This window comes from Emydura macquarii, unplaced genomic scaffold (genome assembly GCF_026122565.2).
Source record: "Emydura macquarii macquarii isolate MOO-44397 ecotype Brisbane River unplaced genomic scaffold, CSIRO-AGI_Emac_v2 contig_2422, whole genome shotgun sequence".
NCBI classification, from domain to species: Eukaryota; Metazoa; Chordata; order Testudines; family Chelidae; genus Emydura; species Emydura macquarii.
The window spans coordinates 3,052,370-3,072,112 of record NW_027132559.1 but is presented as its reverse complement, the minus strand read 5'-3'; the positions used below and the strand labels follow the sequence as shown (position 1 = coordinate 3,072,112).

Here is a 19,743-nt window from a genome sequence, read left to right as displayed (position 1 = left end):
CTGAGAGAAAGACACATCACATTGATTCTTGAAGGGGAACGAGAGTAGTAAATACTAGCGGTTTTATTGCAGGATTATGTAAGAAACCAAATCCAAATGAGATTGTCAAAGCTATATGCATAAACGTTTTACTTATCCTAGGTCGTTTGATTTTATAGTTGTATTCAATGACTTCTAATGACTGACAATATTTGGAATGTTCAAACACTATAATAAGAAAAAATATCACTGCAGCAAGATTCATTCTAAAAATTGATCCAAGTGGATCAAGTTTTGTGAAAAGGCTAGTTAAGTTCCAGTGCAGTTCACACACTTCACTGTAACTGTAATCAATTCATATGGCATAATTATTTGAATGCCATGTATGTGCTGCTTTCAGTCTTCCACCATTAGTGATGCAAATCTATTAACATCACACAAAGGCTGAGCTTCCAATGTAGCATGCTCTCGGGTAGTCTGTGCCTGACGAGTGGCTTGCTTGTTCTTTTCTTTGTAGGACTTCGTCATCTTGGTCATCTCCTGGAAGAAGTCTGGAGGTACAGTTGACTTTACTGCATGTAGCAGATCACAATAAAGCTGGCTCATCTTTGGAGATGAAATAAGCAGATTCTCTGCTGTGTGTGCTGATTTAAGCTCTTGGCATAGTCTATGTACAAGGGTCCCACAATAAAGCCTGCCCGAAGGAAAGAAAGATTAAATTTAGAATCATATCTAACAGCAAAAATATACTGTTTAGTGGGGGGGGGGAATACAAACTACAATCTTATGTGGTTTTATGCTACTCAATTATGCATCTCTAATGAATAATCATTGAATATGAATTCTTTTTTTAAAAAAAGTCCTTTTAAAGAAACAATCCCAAGGGTATCTTCATGATGATTTCTGTCCAAATCCAGCTTGTCTACAGGTACTTATATACAGTTAAAAGTAGTAATGTTTTTTAATTGATTTTTAGACATAGTAGGCAAAATAATGCAAAAGAAATTTCAGGTGACAACTTTTAAAACAATTGTTTTGGGTTTAATCAGGAGAAAAATGAAATGACTTTAGTAAATATTAGTTGCTGGGAATTAGCTGACGTACATAACTTCAATGTATGATCCATCATGATTTTTCATTTGAGCACTATTATAGAAGTGAAGTATTATTCAGTTAAAGACCTAGACATGAATAGAGTCGGAAAAAAGAGATTTATATCCATGTAAGTAACAAGTGCGGTACTCACTGGTCCAAAGAAGAAAAACAGCTTTTTAAACAGCACCTTGAATGTTTCTGAGAGTACTGATTTTGAGTAAAGTGGAATTTTAACCCTACCATAAGATTTGCATCTAGTGAGGCTGTTTAAAATCAGATTTTCCTGAAAATACTGATCCTAGATACAAACCATATTTAAGTGTGTGAATCTTGTGTGGTACAAGATACAAAGTGTTCTGCTCAAGTGAAAATGTATCATATAATGCCAGTGATTTCCACACACATTAACGCTGAAATTTGTTTTTCATATTTACAATTTGTTGTACCTTTTCCCTTTGATGCATTTCTACATTATGCAATCTCCTACATGTCTGTCTCAGGCAGTGATGCATACATGTTTACATACTTCAGTTATGATCTTAAAATTTTACTCAATGTTGTTTCATTGGCCTCAGAAAGGGTATGCAAGATCAGGCCCTGAACTTTCCAATTTTAACACATGACCTGAATTCAGTCACGGTATGTACTAAAGCATTACGGGTAATATTTTAACTATATTTTGGTTCAAGGGATTTTTATATTGGTATATGTAGTAATTACCAAAAACATGACTTTGCTGAAACATTGGATGCTGTTACCATGTATTAAGTGCCAGAGGACTAGTGCTATACAAAAAAATATGAACTGTACCAAATTTAAAAGGTCCCTCACCCAAGGAGCTTACATTAAAGGTATAGCAGGTATAATGCAGGACAAAACACAAAAGTGTAAATGCTTTATATTTGGAGCACCTCATGAAAAAGGCATCTCTCTCGCTGGCTCTTACCGACTTAGATCTGGTTCAGGGAGAGGAGTAGAGAGTAGCTGGTTGAGATGCAATCCCATCTGGAGGCAGCACTGCCACTGGCAGAAAGTGTGTGCTGTGTCTAAATCCAGTAATTTCTGCAAATTCTTTTCTTTCCATTTTAGAAACTGGTCATAGATCATTTTATCATCTTTGACATGGAAAACCTCAGGATCTAGATTATGAACGGATAAGAAAATAAAGAATTTCTGGGGGCTGCCATGCATTCTCCTATATAAAGAATGACTGGGTATGTATGTATAATTCATGGCACCTGTAAGCCTCTAAACACTAACAGCTGTATACCAGGAAGTATCTGAAGTAATCGGTTTTCAAGTGTCTTAATGTTCAAGTACCAAAATCCATGAGTCTGCAACTAAGAATTCAATCTCTTTGCTGGCTCAGATAAGTGTCCGACTAAGAGTGCACACACTTACATGTGTTGTGGGCCAACTGAAAAATAATATAAAAGGTTCCCACTTTGTACCAGGTTAATGAGAAGCAGCTGGGAATTGTCTGCCCAATTTCTGTAGTCCATAACCTTTTCTTCCTCCCTCCCCAACCCCCTCATCAGGAATTCCTCGCAATTCTAAGGGTGGCATGTGCCACTGTGTTTTTATTCTATATTACGTTACCTAAAAACCTCTCCCCACAACCTTTTAACTTCAAGATAACACACCCTTACATTTTTGCTACTTTTGCAGTATTAAGATAGCGTTCCCCCAGGTTTTGGGGAAAAACCCTGCCTTAAACAGGATTTAATCCCGAAATACTAATTATTGCTTTCTAATTTGTTATACAAATCCTCTGTTAAAGTAACATTTCCAATAGGGTCTAGCTTAAACCAGCAAAAGCAAACAAAACCCTTACCAGTTCTGAGTTTAGATAGTAACTCAGCCCCATATTATGTGTAAAGATTATTAGGTGATCATTGTGCATAATACCTGTGATGAAAAACCCAGTGACAACAGGCCAAGTTAATTAGTTTTAACATTAATCCTGAATGTTCTGGCTTCTTGTTAGAATATAGCTAGGGTTCTGACCAAAAAACCCACTTTTTAAAAAAAAATATAATCAGTGCTGCGGTAGTGCCTAGAATGCCACATAAGAGATCAAGACCCCATTGTGCCAAGCACTATGTATGCACAAAGACAATCTCTGCTCTACAGTTTATAATCTAAAGTAGATGCTCAATGCTTAACTGTTGCCAGTACTAAGTTTGCTTAGTCTCCTGGATTTACCTGTTTAGATCACTCTGAATACAGGATTTTATTTATTCTTACTGATACTGACAGTTTCTTTGGTCAAATACCTATTAGTATTTCCCCTTCCTAAAAGCCTGAGGTTCCAGCAGAAAAACAAGGGGTAATAGCTTGGCTTTCAAAGTCTCCCAATTGAGCCTGCTTTGAATTAGAATGCACTGTTAGACTTGCACATGAACAATGTGCGTTTCCTGTAAGTACAAAATGAGTTTTTAGTAAAATTTCATTACTACTAAAACTGTCTTATCACATATGCATGCATCAAGTGTTGATACGTCTGTTTGAAAAAATATTGTGCCCTTTTATAATATTCCTGAAGCACAATTACAAATGCCAATACCACCCCACAAGGTACATAAGCATTATTTTACCCATTTGAAGATAGGCAAGTGAGGCACAGAAAAGTTAAGATGTTTTCCCAAAGACACAGCAAGTTGGGAATAGAAATCAGTTTAACTTCAAGTCCCTCAGTCCAAACTGCGAGAGAGCACTGCCTCTGATCTTCACCAATGTATAAACTGAGTTCTGAGGACAGAGTGTAAATCGGAATTAATTCCTATGTTAGTGGAGAGTCATTACGAAAAGAAAAGGGGAAACTGTGGCTAGAATGTAGATTTGCATATAAATATGAAACATCCAGAAAGGTGTCAAAGTTTTTAGTTCTTTGGAGACCTACCTGGGCTACTTGTTGTCCTGTGCAATTCCTGAAATATCATTCCTAGAAGTAATGCCTGTAAATGATGCAATTTTACTTTAGGTTCTGAGTAGTGTGTCCAGTAGCAGGTTACAGCAACAGGTAGCCACAAGCAACTGGGGATGGTTTGTAGGATGCTGGCCTTCACTCTTAGTGTTCCCAACAGAAGTTTTAGTCGATCTGATCTGGGCACCTGCCAACAAGTCATCATTTTAGAGAGACTGTGAAGGGGTCCGGCATTATTTTGCTGCAAGAAATTCCATCTACACTTATTTGCCATCTTCACCCTGAGGCAAATGACTTCTGTGTTAGTGCTAAGATAGCCAGTACCTTGCTAATTTTTTTTAAAAGAGATCAAACTTGTAAATATCGAACGAATATAAGTGACTTCTGTTTAAATAAGTTTAATTGATTATTCTGTAGAATGAATAGTTTTGGCATAATATTTAATCTGTAAAAAATAGTCATTGTTTTGTTGTATTTCCTACATTATCTGTTTTAAGGGTCAGATTTGAGAATGTTTCAGTCAGTTAGGTGCCTAAATGGAGTTGGGAGCTGAGCACATATGAAAATCTAGCCATTATTATGCATTTGAGACCTCATCTTTTGGCCGTGTTCCGCTGGGTGTCTGTACTACAACATCACCTGCATTTTGAAATGCACCATAGACTGTAAACTTGTGCTCCCCACACATCCATCAGTACCACTGACCTATATTCACATTGGAATCTTCTGCTTGGAGTTTGACAGAGATCTGCAGTTATCATTTGCACTGTATGAGCTCTCAGTGCATTTAAGTGAAACTCTGGCTTCATAAATTGTGACTAGTAAACAGGATATTTTTTTAAACGAGTGACATCTAAGCTATTACAGTAATACTAGTACAAATTGTGTATAATTGTATACAAAAAACTTCATTAAGAGATTACAGTTGCAGAGTCAAGCACTCAAGTTAGGAATTACTAGTATTATAGGAGTGCGTGCAACGTTAGTTCAGCTGCCTTCTGCTTTATTATAGTCTTCCTCATTATTAAACATGTCTGTGGCACGGGAGAAACAGAACCTAACTCTGTTGGGCCCCAATCTGTTCTCTTCCTGTAACCCTTTGCTTCATTTACTGTCCACCCCACACACTGAATAAGGAAGGGACAGTCTTAGAGCACAATCATCTGTAATAATTTAATTAGACTAGCACAATGCATATACACAAGGAGATCAGGTTAAAATTGCATGGACACTTCCTAACTTGTGCTTGCTTGACTCTGCAACCTTAACATTCTTTTAAAGTTTTTTGTATGCAGTTTTCTTAATTTAAAAAAGAAAAATGAGAATAAATGTATATGGATCAGCAGCCAGGTTTGACTGAGGGCCTTGAGATCCATAGTAGCAGTTGGACTTAAGGAGTAAATGGTAGCAGTCGAATGATATTCTTCTTCATGGAAGAGCCACTACTAGCAGGGGACATACACACTTTGCCAATACTGTTTAATGGTTACAGACAGCACTGCCAAACACAGATCTGGCATAGTGATTCTGAAAGGTGGAGAAAGTAGTAACTGAGACTTGGGTCTACCATATTAGAGACTAGATTCTATTCCCAGCTCTCCCTGACGTGACCTTATGCAACCTCTCAATTATGTAGCCTTTAAAAGGGGGTGAGAGATTTTTCCTTCCTCTAAAGGTAGGGGTTACATGGCCTTTATCGATAGTGACTGAAGTACACAGGACTGCCACCCCAGTCAATAGAAAAGCTAAGCCTAGAACCGTTTCCTTTTAGTTCCTAGCCCAGCACGCTGTCTCTCTATCCCAAAATGTTTTCTTCAGCTGCTGCTTTGTCAGTGTACTTTCTGGACCCATGGAGGGAGCTCTATGGAGCTGGAAGCATATTCATTGCAAATGGCACACAGAGAAAACTGGGAAGCTGGAGTTTGCTCAGTGCAGCTGGATTAGAGATTTTAGCAGAAAAACTCAATATATGTCAGTATACCTTGTGATTTTTTTCTGAAGTATATAACTGGACCCAACTTGGATGAATTTTTATGAGGACCAAAAAAAAAAACCACACCTCTAAATCAAAAATTACACCTCCTGCTTAAAAAAAAAAACCCCAAATCTGGCCTAAATTGTTAGCTTGGCAAAGTTGTATGCAAATGAAAACAGGGTTATAATGGAAAGTTTTAGGCAAAATGTAATAGAGGCCTCCTTACCACCTCTGTCTATAACTTGTCTTGAGTTGTTCCTTTTTAAAATATAATTATGTAACATCTCTCAATGCTGTAAACACTTAATACTGCATGTAGTGCTGATTACCAGGAGCAGTCTTACGGAAGTCATTGTAAGTAGTACATGTGCTAGTAAACTGATGGGAGTGAGACCTAAGTTTTTTTTCCCCCCATTTTACTTACACACACACACACACACACACACCTTGTTATCCAGGATATCTGTTCTGACAACCCTACCTCAGTTAATGTGGCCAAAGATAGAGGGTCTTCACAAAAATCCAGAGGCAGCAGTGTTGTTGAAACAAAGGACTTTTTAAGTGTCTTTTGGATTCTGTCAAACTCAGAGACAACCGGCAGTTTATTGGACTGCTTACTTGGGGAAGTAACTTCTAAATTTTGAAAGACATTTAGAAGTAGCCCATAGATGACTTGACGAATGGGTAGGGCTACTGTGTGAGCACTAGGTCTCTGCATGTTCTCCACCTGGACATGAAGGATTGTTCTTCTTAATATGAGGGCATCACTAATGAATGGAGACAAATTACCTTTTGCCAAAGCCTCGAGCACCCATTGTGGTAATCCTAATTTCCTGGCCACCTCAGATTCATAGGTTCCGTTCTGAAAAAAATCCTCAAGGTTCACATCAGACTGTTCATACTCCTTCATGGAAGAGCACAGAAGCTCCCTTATTTCTTCTCTCTCATGCTTTTTAAGATATTTCAGTACATTGTCTATAGCCTCTGTGGGGTCAGCAAAACGGGATAACCAGTGCAGAAGTCCCTGAATGCGGACATGTTTCCTTCCCCTCCCCTGAGAGCCTCCAATGGGCAAGCGCACCTTGCTGAAGAATGTCTCCAGAGCAGGCAGGTTAATGTAATCATTACCATTCATCACCGCAAAGAGAGGAAGAAGGGCCTTGTTCATATGACTGAAGTGGCTGCACAGTCTCTCTAAAGAGAAGCATCGAGCTGGAATGTAGCAGTCTCGTGTGTCTTTACAAGTAGAAAGGTTTCTCCACTGAAAGTAGCTCAGTGGGCAATAGCCAGCTTTCAGATCAAAAATACAAAAGTCACTGTCTAAAGTTAACACAGGACAATTCCAGCAATTAGCCAATGCCATAATATCCCTATCGGCTTCGGAGAAGCACTGGACAAAAGGCACGTCTAATTTGGTCAAGACTTGCTTGAAAACCTCTCTGGTGAGCAGGGGTAGCACACTTCCACTACCCCCTCTAGAGATGGAATATGCTGTCTGGATCCTATCCTTGGCTCTTTCCTTTAGTGTCACAAGCTTCTTATTGGACAAGTCGCACCCTCCATCTAACACGACGTATGGGTCGATGTTGCAGACAGACAAAGTTTCGAAAAACTTGTGTACAACCTCCGTAAAAGAATCATAATCCCCGCCATGTTGGAGGTCCAGATTTGATTCAAAATAAAGCCGATGAAACAAATTATTGCCATCGATGATGATTTTGGTGTTCCTTAGTTGTAGGTCAGTGAAGAACTGCGTGTGCTCGCCCACGTAGCTCGTTAATCCATGGATGCCCATCCTGGTAACGTGTAAAATACCTGTATCTAAAAAATGAAAAGCCGCGCGGGCGGGGGATGGCGCACAGCGCTGGCTCCTCCTGGGGCCCTCCCGCAGGGAAACTCCGGCCGCTGCTTGCTTGGAAGGAGAGCGGGGCTGGGCACTTGGGCTGCTGGCTGCGTGCGTTCCCTAGTAAGACTCCGTCGCTGCTGCAGCCCGAGGACCTCGGTTCCGGACGCCGGGCAGACACGCAACCTGTGCCACAGCAAACAGCTGCACTTCCGGGGGAGGGGGAACGCGTCACAACAGGAAGACCCGGAAATTACGTAAGGTGAAGCCCGTAGCGCGCGCGCGCGTCACTGTTTGGTTTGGTCTCTCATTGGGCGGGTACTATAACGTCCGCTTCCAGGCCGGCTGCTGGAAGCGGGCAGGGCAGAGAGGCTCACGTGACCAGCCCGCCCAGGTTCTCTGGGAGCTGGTTGGGTCTGACTTGGGTGTCTGTATCCCGTCGGGCAGCGCGGCGTCTCCAGGCGACCAGGCCCAAACAGAGGGTGGCGGGGAGGTACCTGGCTCCGAGGGGAGCCGGCGAGAGGGTGGCGTGGGGCTCTGCCCGCTGACGGAGGGGCCGGCCGGGACGCAGCAGTGGGACGCCCGCCTCCTCTTCCTCGTCCTCTCCTGGGGTGGGGATGGAGAAGGTAAATGGACGTGACCCGCCGCCCCCTCCCCCCATGTGCCCGGCATCGTCCTGTTCCCCTCCACCTCCCCCCGCCGCTCACACCCCCAGAGAACAGAATCCATGGGCAGCACCTGCCTGCTGCTGGCCTCCCGTCACATTGCGGGAGGGGAGTACCTAGCTGGCCCTACCGGTCCCATCAGCCAGCTCTTGGTGCTCGGGAGGGGCCATTGCAACCAGAACATAAGAACGGCCAAACTGGGTCAGACCAATGGTCCATCTAGCCCAGTGGCCAGTGCCAGGTCCTTTTCTAAGGGAATGAACAGAAGAGGGTGATTCTCAGCGATCTGGCCTGTGTTATCCACTCACAGCAGCTAGAGGCTTAGGGATGCCCAGATCATGTGGTTGCATCCCTGACCATCTTGGCTAATAGCCATTGATGGACTTACCCTCCATTAATTTACCTAACTCTTTTTGGAACTCACTTAGAGTGTGGCCTTCATAGCATCCCCTGGTAACGAATTCCATGGGTGGATTGTGCATTGTATGATGAAGTACTTGCTTTTGTTTGTTTTTAACCGGCTGCCTACTAATTTCATTGGATGATCCCTGGTTCTTATGTTATGTGAAGGGGTAAATAACACTTCCCTATTCATTTTTTCCACATCATTCATGATTTTATAGATCTCCATCACATCCCCTCCTATCTCTCTTTTGTCAACATTTTTGAAGTTTTCTGTTTATTTTTCATAGCCGCTTTCAAAACACATCTAAGTAGAGAATAATACCTGGCACTGACACAGGGCAGTAATTCCTAAACTGTGGACTATGTAGAAATACCAGGGAGCTGACATTTCCCTGGTGCGGACTCCTCCCTGATTCCCTGCTCCTTTTACAGATGTTCACTGTAAAAATGAAAAGATACCTTCTATTCTTTAAGGAGCTTTATATGTATTAATTATTCCTCAGCCCTAAAGGAGGGAGGTGAATGAATGTTATTAGCTTGATTTTACAGGTGGGGAAACAGAGGTAGAGTTTGAGACTTGACCAAAGCCACAGAAGAAGTAAAATTGTGGTTACAACTAAGTTGTTCTTGGAGTCTCAGTCCTGTGTGCTGACCCCTAGACCACACTTGTCTATAAAAGGCTATCATGTTGCACTGAAGTATTTCATAAGGATATTGTGAAGATAATAACTTATAAAGCACTTTTCACATGTAAATCGCAAAGTATTTTACAATGAAGGTAAGTATAATTATTCCAGTTTTACACAGAATGAACTGAGGCACAGAGAGGTGAAGTGACTTGCCTAAGGTCATCCGGTAGGTGGGTGACAGAACTAGGAATAGAACCAGGTCTCCTGAGTCCCAGTCCAGTGCTCTATCCACTAGGCAACACTGGGCTCATTAAAAATTGTGAAGCACTCATACCATCATAATGGGGGGCATACAGGTACCTCTGGTTATGTCTGCACTATGATGTAGGGGTGTGATTCCCCTGCTCATGTACACACACTTGCGCTGGCTCTCATTGAGCCTTGCCGAGTACAAACCTGCCTTAAACTAATAGGTATGTACTTGGCAAGGCAGCCTTTGCTGCCTCTGTCCGTGCTGCTGTGCTGTTATGTTTGCACTAGCTTGGTGAGAGCTAATGTGAGTATGTGTACTCGAACAGGTGACTCACACAGGTGGCTCATAATATAGTCATAGCCTAAGATAGGTATTGAGCAGTGTTATGGAATCTTCTAATAGTAACAGAGTTAAGCCCAAGAATTTACATTCTTGTATATGTTACTAACTTTTCAAATTAACATATTTAAAAAACAGTCGGGACTGTATGTTATTAAAGTATAACATAAAAACATTGACTTCCTGGGAGAAAAACACAGTAAAACATGTGCACTTTCTAAAGCCATATTTTTAAAATTTTACTTGGTTAGTTTTTACCTATCAATCTCACCAGTGTCCTTTCATGTGTTGTAAAACGGGGTGGGAGCTATTGAAGCAGTAGAATTGCCAGCTGTCACTCTTTGCTTATCATTTGCATTTCAAAATTAATTTTTGTCACCATTGGTATTTGAAGGCAAATACAGAATCAGAAAGTTGTTTCCATAATCTCATTTTCATGTTTTTGTTTTAAAAAAGTTATATGTAATTTGTACTACTGTGAAAGTGACTTACAGTAATCTGAAGTTGGCTATGCTTCAGAATGAAATGACACTGCCAAGTCAAACCCATTGGCACAGTATGAGCCAACATCTCAGCAGATGGGTGTTAAATAATTTCAAGTCTATAATGTGTTATTGTTATAAAATGCAGAGTCATAATCCTCATTATGACTCTGGAATGGTTAGTGATGGAAAACTACTGCTTCCAGCCAGGCATTATGCAGCTTTTACAATAAAAATATTTCTTGGTTCTCTTTTTAAAAAAAAAAAATCATTTTTATGTATTTAACAAAGCATTTTGACACAGTTATAAAAAGAAAAAGTGAAAGGTGGTGGTGCCCCTCCAATGTAGTAAGCAATATTGATATTCTTAGTAGTTGCAGTGGTAACGAGATCATACATCTTTAATTACTGCATGGGCAAACACCTCTGTTTCACAACCTCCACCACCTATTATGTTCAGTTAATTATTTACTACTCACTCAGAGGGCAGATTGGCATGTATGAAATGGACAACACCACTTCTGAAGTACTTGAGGTTTGCCATTGAGGTCTCCCACCCAAACATTGGCTGCTTATGATCCTTCTTAGCTTGTGATATGTGACAAGATGACAGCTTGACATGTGGTATTATAATTAACAGCTGGACATCTCGAGGTAATGTAATACTTTAGAGTATTACATAAAATCTAATCTATTTTTCTGTTTTAGGTGTTGTTCTGTGAACAATACTCGAAGAATAGGAGCATTACTAAGAAGACTTGAATTTGAAAGATACGTTATAGATAAATAGATGTGATCTCTGTTACATGGAGCAATGCTGAAATTTCAAGAGACTGTTAAGCATGTCAGTGATTCTGCACCTATTTCCACCTCCTCTGAAACTTTGATTGCAAGACGATATGTTCTTCAGCAGAAACTTGGCAGAGGAAGCTTTGGAACAGTCTATCTAGTTTCAGACAAGAAGGCAAAACTAGGTGAAGAATTGTAAGTAAGCGTCATGTATAATTTATTGACTCAATGTATTTTAAAAAAAAGTTTGGCCCATATATCTAATTTTTTTGTTCCTTTTTATCTTTTTTTGTCATCTTTGGTGTCCCATTACCTCCCAATTTGGTATTATCTGCAAGTTTCATTAATACACCGTTTACCCTGTCTTCACTGATGGTGCTAAATAGGCTGGCACTGAACCTGACACTTCACTAGATACCTTCTTTCCAACTCAATACATTATTGTGTAGGCTTCTTCAGTAAGATTTTAGTCTATGTGATGGTGGTCTTAACCAAGCCAATTTTAACTGATTTTGTAAGTTCGATTTTCTGTCTATTTCCTATATATATCCCTCATATCCATAGTATCTAAGTGCCTCTCAAACAGTAAAAAGAACTCTATCAAATGGATTACTAAAATCCAGATACATCTAGTGTTAAATTCACACAAATCTCTATCCATCACTTAAATGCCTGTTAAACAACATATATGAAGCTTAAGTGGTGTATAAGGCCTTATGCTAACTGAACAGGGGTAAATTTCATCCCTTCTTTATAAAATGTCATTTGTGCATTCATGTCATTGGGAGGAAGCAATGAGAAGGCATATATCCACCTTAACAGTTTCCCTTTTCTTCAATGTACCAATGTACGAAAACTGCTTTCTCCCGACAAGTTCTTTCTTGTCAATGTCTATTAAAATCTGCACCACTCATAATGCATTTCTATCCCATGCTCAGTGACCTTCATGAAAATATCTTTATTTACTCAAATATTAAAAAGTTGTTATAAAATGCAAAAAGAGATCCCTAAATATGATACAGTTCAGTTGCTGTGATATCTAACTCTATAATGTTCCATCCAATTACACGTGGTCTTTAAAGCAATCAAGCTGGGCCAGAAAAGAATGAGGTAAGGAAATTTCAGAATTCCTGCCTTTCTTTTATAGGTCTGTCCCCTTCAGGTGACTATAATCTGTCTAGGTTTTTATACCATGCCCATCACTGTAGTATCGTATTAGACGATGTAGTCATGGTACCATTATAAAGACTCAGTTAGATTGTTGGAAGGGACACAAGAGGAGCTGGTGGTTAAACTAGCCTGGAATACAGAAGAAGACTTTTTCTATTTTGATGATAAAATTAGATGCCTGCCTGTCTAATTAGGAGGGCCAGGTAATGACTATAGAAATAGTAAAGTAAAAGCTACCGTGGCTACTGTACCTGTAATTGATAACAATTTTTTTTAATTTAGTATCAACAAGTCTTAATATTGTCTCTGCCTGAAAATGGGCAAGTTCTGATTAGTTTGGTTTATAAGCTCCATAGAATCACAAAAATCTCACAGTGGCTAACACTTCCAAGGAATGTTGACCTTTCTGCATATGAAATCAAATTTGAGTGCACGTCTAATATCATTGGATAAAATTTCCTGTTATATAGAACTATATTCTCATCACTTTGACAATTTTTAGAGACTGGGACTTAAAAAAGTATCTTTTCCCTATAATCCAGAAATATGTATTGTGATTGTCAGGCCAGAGGGCCTCATAAGGGCATACCAGGGCCAGAGTGTGAGCCCTTGATGCCAAAAACCCTTTTTTCTGCAAGCAGAGGAGAGATTATTGCAGGGCAATTAGAGACACCTGGACCCAATGAAGGGCTAGTTCAGGTGTACTTAAACTGTGCCTTCCCTAAGGGGGGGAAGCACAGGAGAAGGAAGCTGCCAGAAGGCTTGTGCCGGCTGGAGGAGAAACTTCCCCCAGGCTAGGAGACAGTGGTTCTTTGCAGCCAGAGGGGCAGAGAAGGAGACAACCCTTGGCCCCTGTCGGTAGGAGGGAGCTACAGTAAGGTACCCCCCTCCCCTGGCCCTGGAGGCACACTGAGGGGAAAGGACAAAAGACTTGTTCAGTCTGGGGAGATGGGGTAACTGGTGACTCCCTGGCCCACTACAAGGGGTAGAAGCGTGAGACCCACAAGGGTGAAGCTGGCTGTTTGCCACAGTATGTCCATTGGACTTGATACTGGTTGCTTTCTGACTGAAACCTCAAATGGATAAATGTTTCATCCAGAAATAGGCTCTTTTCCACAGCTTGGAACCGCTCAATAACCTATGAGAGGAATCAAATTTTCCATGATGATATGAACATTGTCTCAGAAGGTAATGTTAATGTTGGTAATCCAGCTGTGGTCAGCACATATGTGGTATCTCTTGTTGAAGATACTGATAGCTCATCACCCAGCCATATTAGACGAGTATATTCAGCTAATAAAATGTCTGATTTCTGAAAAATTTTGACACTTGCTTATTGTGTAGAAGGGATATTAAGGCTCATCAGAGTGTCTTGGGGCTCCTAATAACAGGAGGGTTTACAGATCCAAGAGCTAGGTGCATGCAGCAATACTTAAGTCAGTTCAACTGGTGTCAGTTTGATAGCAGAGTTCATTTTCCTGTTTTTCAGAAATATTAAAGTGCATATTGTACAGTAGCCATTTTGCTAGGTCACATTTCCAATGAATGATACATTTGTTGATTGTTATGTTATGGTAAGTAGGTTAACAGGGAAATGAAAGAGTCCTAGTCTCTTTAAACCCAGGCATTGTTTATATATTTTTCCAGGACCAAGAAAAAATAGGTTATAACTGAAAGCCCTTTCAGGCAGTTAATGCTGCAGCACTCTCCATCCATTAAGAAAGCTTTATGACAAGAGTCCTAGATATCATCTACAGAAGATATTTTCCCAGCAGAATGGGACAGGGAAGCAGACTTTAGGTCTCACACTGTATATTAAATGTACATTTATAAATAGTTTATAAAGTTTTAAAAATGATTGATAAATGCTTTAATAGTTAGCTAATCAATAGTTACACAATCCTATGGGTCAATAGGTTGTTTATAACCATCTATTACTCCTTCCACTGATGTGCTTCCAGGCTTCTATAATGCATGCAACTCATGTCTGTAGTATACTTATAACATCTATTAATCATTTATTAATCTTTTGTAAACTATTTATAAATATATAAAAAAGTATAAGGCAAGACCATTTTGTTTTGTGATTTTTACATATGCCAAATTAGTTTCCAGCATTTTTAAAGGCAACTTTCCATTACAAACTTGTGTTTATGATGTATTTGTGTGGAAACTTGCAGAGAGTTGGAGAACCACAAAGAATCTTGACTACTAGTAAAACATTGTAGTTTTGCCAAAGCAAAGCATTTTGCTGTTTTACCTTGAAAGAATTGCTCATTTGTGAGAAAACTGTAGAACAACTCTGAAAACTTTGAAAATTCTAAACACTGTTGAATAGGGGATTCTGCCAGAGACTCCTGACTTCATCTGAGAGAGAATTGAGACAACCTTATGGGAGAGTTTATTTCCATTTTGGACATACGCAAAATTTACAGAATAAATTGGACCAACTCTTATGAATTCATATTTGAAGCAGTCTGCTCATAGGTCACTCTTACTTTGTTCTGGTAATCTTTAGATGTTTCCGTGACTGAGACAGTCCTAATAAAGATTAGCCAACAGAAAAAGCTGTGTATTTTGGGCTGTGTCTTCATATATTTTTGAATTTGGCATGAGCAACTCACTGTAGATGAAAGGTGAAGTGGCTGTATTTTTAGTAGCAAAAATATGAATTAAATTGGACAGGAAAAAATATTTTTGCCTTCACAGAAGTGTCTGTGCAAATCCATCTGGTAGAACAGGTTGACATTAGGTTTCATTTCACATTCACCTCTGTCCCAGGTGGTAAAGGGCCATGCAGTTTTAAGTAATCTCAGAGGGAGTGTCCTTCTTCACTTCAAACAATTTGCATGCTGATCTGTTATGACATCTTATCACTGGATATACAAACCTGCCTTCCCCAGATCCACCATTTTGGATTTATTAGAGACGAGAACAAGAAGCAGTAAAATTTATTTTTAGAAAGCTCCAAAAGTGCCAACTGATCTTAACATTATCTAACTAAACGAAGTATAGAGACTATGTAGACTAAAACCTGAAGTGAGTGGCATTGAGAAAGGATAGAGTAAATAGTTCCATGACTTCTTTTACTGGCAAAAGAAGATCTGGGGACTGTAGGAGGTACAAAAGCTCTACATCTTCTGTTGGAGAATTTGCTCCCATGTGTCAGTGTGTGCATGCTTCCACACAATTGCATTAAATTAGTGTTAGACGTGTGAGGCATTGTGTGTGTCCTCTGCAGAGCAATTACCTTTGGAGAACCCCAGATACTGGTAAATTATCTTCCTTACCAAATATGATGAAGCAAAACATTTATTAAATCCTCAACGAGCAGAAATTGCCAGTTCTGAGGAGCCTCAAGTGGATGAAATGACTATTTATTCTTTTTTACTAGATTTCTGATTGGTTTAGTTTTGAGGTGACTGGTTCAGGAGTACTACTTCTTTAGCAAGGTTTTGCTATAACTCTGTTATGATCCCTAAGTTTGTTTTGGGATACCAATTTCATACCTTCATAGTGACTCTCATATTTCTAATGGAATTTTACATCTGTTTGCGTTTATGTGGAAGGCTTAGCTAGGATAATAGTGTTTTTCTTTGTTGACCAGTTGTAACTTGGCCTGACAGGACTGCTCAGGTGCTAATGTGTAAGAACTATGTTTTCTTCCTACTCTAAGTCCTAAGTATTTATCTGTTTAGGCCCTTGTGGTCCTAATGCTAGAGGGCAAGGGACTGCCTAGTATCTAGCAATGAGTCTCAGCTGGCCTGACCAGCTCAGTGTACTACTGTTGTCATAATCTATTTTTAAAGGCATATATGTATCTAAAAGGTATCATACACAAACTGGTAACACTCATTAATATTATTGTATGGTGATTCATTCATTCTCTTGATTATAAAGCGTAGAGTGCACATTTCGGATCACCTGTTTCCAGAGAACCCAGTTTCCTGCCAGTGTTGCAACATGCACTATACTAAGGCTGAGGCGGGCAAGGTTGGAAGCCACATAGGAGGCTGGTTATCCAGCTTTTATTGGGTCAAACACATAAAGCTGTTGGGCTGGTATGGACTCCAGCATACAGAGCAGATGACCAAGCACCTGAGCTAGCATTGTTACTTGGAAGACATTGGAGACTGGTTGATCCAACATCTGACATTCTGGTTCATAACCTGATGAAACCACTGTATTTGTTCAATACGTGATTTCATGTCAGTAGTGTCCAGCTGAGGCATTTGCATCTCTGTGGTGGTTCATGTTTCAGAGCCATACAAAAGGACAGAAGCCACTCTTTCTTGACAGATATGTATCTTTGTCTGAGTTGATATGTGTCATTGATGCTACAGAGGCTTCCAAAGAGCATGCATAACATCCTAAGAACATAAGAATGGCCATGCTGGGTCAGACTAATGGTCTGTCTAGCCTCATATCCTGTTTTCCCACAATAGCCAATGCCAGATACTTCAGAGGGAATGAACAACAGAGCCAAGACGCTCTGATGAGTTGGGAAATTCAACTTCTTGTCCATCAATTACAATGGGTAGGTAGAAGTCAATCAGCAACTTTCATCAGTTTGGTCTTCTTTCAGTTGACCCGAAGACCAAGTATACTTGCATCTTCTGTAACTATATTCAGTGCATTGATTAGATTAGTTTGTGAGGATTCAAATATAGCTGTGTCAGCATATTCCAGTCTATTATGCAGAAGTCATGCAGTACCATTCCAGGTATGCAGCTAGTGACCGCTTCCATCATTCAGTCTGTAACAATGTTGAACAGATCAGGGGTAGTTGTGTGAATGCAACAGAATGCTGTTGTATGAAGTGCCATTGTTGTCTTCGAACCAGTTGGACACCTAGTATCTAAGCAGACGCAGTTCTTAGTTTAGCGATGCATTTCTACAAGAAGGTTGTGGTGCTTGCCAGGCACACCAGCAGCTTTCAGGTAAAGGAAGTGACAAATGAGAGCCAAAGAGCAATACATGGGTGATTATATGAAAAATTTTAAATATGTACTGGAAATATGTTTTTAAAATATGTTTGGCAGGTAGGACTTATGTCGTCCTGCCCTAGATAAAGAAATGTTGTTTCACCTGCTTGAATCTGTCGCCAGTGTAAATTGAGCAAGGAGAGACAATGGAAGTGCATTTACATAAAAGGTAAACAAAGCCATCAAGTCGGGGAGATAGTGTCTCAACTATCATCCTGGGAGGAGAAGATTGCAAACATTTACATGGCATCAACTCCCTGCTGGATGCAGCAAGCTGAGCCACCAGGAGGGCTTTCTGACTTTAAAAACAAATATAGACTTTGAGGATATAATCAGAGAATGACAGAGAACCATTTTGGTGTTCTTCATTTGGGCTCCTGGCTGAGGACTGGCCAGCCATGGTGGAGAAGAAAGACTGTGGTGAGAAACCTGAACAAAAGACTCTATTTTATTAAGTTAGATTTTAATCTTAGAAGTGTATTTTTACTTTTGTTTGTAACCATTTCTATCCCAATTCCTTCTACTTAGTATCACTTAAATATCTGTTCTTCATTAATTAATGTAATCTTGTTTTATTACACAACCATATCAGTGCAGGGTTTCAAATTGAATAATAAAATCCTTAGTCAAACTAACAGGCTGGTGCTGAGTACTGTCTCTTTAAAGGAGCAACAAACTCGATAAGGTTTTGTGAGGGGCTGAGCACTGCAGAGACTTTTGGGAGACTTGAGACTGGAAGAGCTGTAGGTGTCACCCTGCAAGGAATAACCAGGCAGGTGGAGACCAGGTTGAGATCCTTATGCTTTTAGGCTGGCTACTAGTGTCAGGGCTCTGAGGCCTAACAGCATACCATTAAGAGTTACAGGGCAGGCGATGGCACAACCCCATACTAGTCTGGTGAACGCCCAAAGCATCAGAGCCTTGTACGGTATTCATATACTCCATAACCATGGTATCTGAATGTACAAAGGATTTTTGATTGAGGATAGATGTGGGCTTTGAGAGTGGGAGGCAAAGAAGAAACAGTCATGTGTCCTGATCCAACACCATTGAATAATTGGGAGTTTTGCCATTGACTTCAGTGGGCTTAGGATCAAACCGATAGTTAGGAATTTGTTTTGCTGTGTAACTATTTTTACTTACACATAAGAGACCTTTCTCTCTTTCCTGATTGATTAGGTTATGATTTTTGTTGTTTAAATACAATTACAAGTAAAGATTTAAAAGAGCTTTTTCTGATAACTTAAGCTACTACTCCATTATGCCTCAGTGTTTTGCCATAAAATTGTGATTCCCCCCCCCCCCCAATCAATGCATTCATTAAAATAATGATTTTAATAAATATGTGGAGCTAAAACATATTGCTGTGTCCATGTCTTCCTCTCCTATATGTCTTTTCAGTTTCTTGAGTTGGTCTCAGAAGCTGTTGAAGAGGTATTCCATATGGCTTTTCCTGTTATTCCTTCACTTGCTCTTTTTAAATTTGCGGAGACTACTCATTGGGTCTTGGTTAGGTACAACTATAGCTGGTAGGAAATTTTTAATTGAAAGAAAATTTTGATCAAAATTGGGGAAAATGTTTTGCATTTTTTCTTTAAGAAATACTGTGATTAGTTCATGGAAATCAAGAGCAGGGTCCTATTAATATTTCTCATATTTTATAATAAATAATAGGGCCTTCCTGCACTACTGCACCTTCAGAGAAGAATGGTCTCATTTAGAGTGTTTCTTCAATCCTAGTATTTGCTGTTGGAGCTTGAGTATTAAAAACCAGAACAACAGTGTATTTTGCCTCAGTCGTCATTTATAATTTTTTTCTTGTCAGCTCTTTTACTGAGAAATTTAATTTAAAATAACATCAGCTGTTTATTTAATGGGATCATCAATTGACTGCAGCATTTCAGACATTGCCTTTTCTTTGTAAGAGACAAAACTGAATGTGCCATCTAATAATGCAAAAGGATAATATTGAGTATTAAATTATGGATTCTTATTTCTGTTTTATTACTTTTTGTTTTGACTTGCAGGATTTAGCAACAGTTACCAAATGTAAATGCTTGTAGCTACCTGTCTTGTGATAAAGTTCTGCAGTTCATCAATATACCACGTGGAGGCACCTGTGTATTGCAGTTATCCTTCGCTTCTGCTGACTTTAATTGTAAATTCAATAAAGATTCCCTTAATCTTCTGTCATTTATATGTGCAATG

General features: G+C 39.7%; 3 protein-coding genes across 12 annotated transcripts in view; 2 read left to right on the top strand and 1 right to left on the bottom strand.

Annotated features, from left to right (window-relative positions):
* The window catches only part of ATP2C1 (ATPase secretory pathway Ca2+ transporting 1), a 132,352-nt gene extending 130,063 nt beyond the window's left edge, over positions 1-2,289 (top strand). For 4 of the 6 annotated variants that reach the window (XM_067561786.1, XM_067561792.1, XM_067561788.1 and 1 more), the window contains 3 exons: positions 497-536; positions 840-907; positions 2,164-2,289. In XM_067561786.1, the coding sequence (XP_067417887.1) occupies positions 497-536; positions 840-907; positions 2,164-2,217 (162 nt within the window). In that variant the 3' untranslated portion in view covers positions 2,218-2,289. Of the gene's footprint in view, positions 1-496; positions 537-839; positions 908-1,649; positions 1,714-2,163 lie in introns of all 6 variants that reach the window. The other 2 variants (XM_067561787.1, XM_067561791.1) reach the window with 2 other exon arrangements.
* Positions 522-7,779, bottom strand: ASTE1 (asteroid homolog 1). Its single transcript, XM_067561793.1, has 2 exons — positions 6,457-7,779; positions 522-673 (listed from the first exon to the last, which is right to left on the bottom strand). Exons 1-2 carry the CDS (start codon positions 7,768-7,770, stop codon positions 647-649), a joined length of 1,341 nt encoding a protein of 446 aa, XP_067417894.1. The 5' UTR covers positions 7,771-7,779; the 3' UTR covers positions 522-646.
* A 492-nt stretch (positions 7,780-8,271) lies between these two features.
* NEK11 (NIMA related kinase 11) overlaps positions 8,272-19,743 on the top strand; it is a 164,677-nt gene continuing 153,205 nt past the window's right edge. For 4 of the 5 annotated variants that reach the window (XM_067561781.1, XM_067561783.1, XM_067561780.1 and 1 more), the window contains exons 1-2: positions 8,272-8,444; positions 11,300-11,575. In XM_067561781.1, coding sequence (XP_067417882.1) covers positions 11,406-11,575 — 170 coding nt within the window. In that variant the 5' untranslated portion in view covers positions 8,272-8,444; positions 11,300-11,405. Of the gene's footprint in view, positions 8,445-11,299; positions 11,576-13,298; positions 13,409-19,743 lie in introns of those variants that run through there. The other variant, XM_067561785.1, reaches the window with a different exon arrangement.

Excerpts from the sequence above, each read along its gene's own strand:
- ASTE1 (XM_067561793.1), bottom strand. The coding sequence starts at position 7,770 with ATGGGCATCCATGGATTAACGAGCTACGTGGGCGAGCACACGCAGTTC. Across the intron at positions 674-6,456 it reads CTTTGGCCACATTAACTGAG|GCTTTATTGTGGGACCCTTG; the intron begins GTAGGGTTGTCA and ends TCCTTCGGGCAG.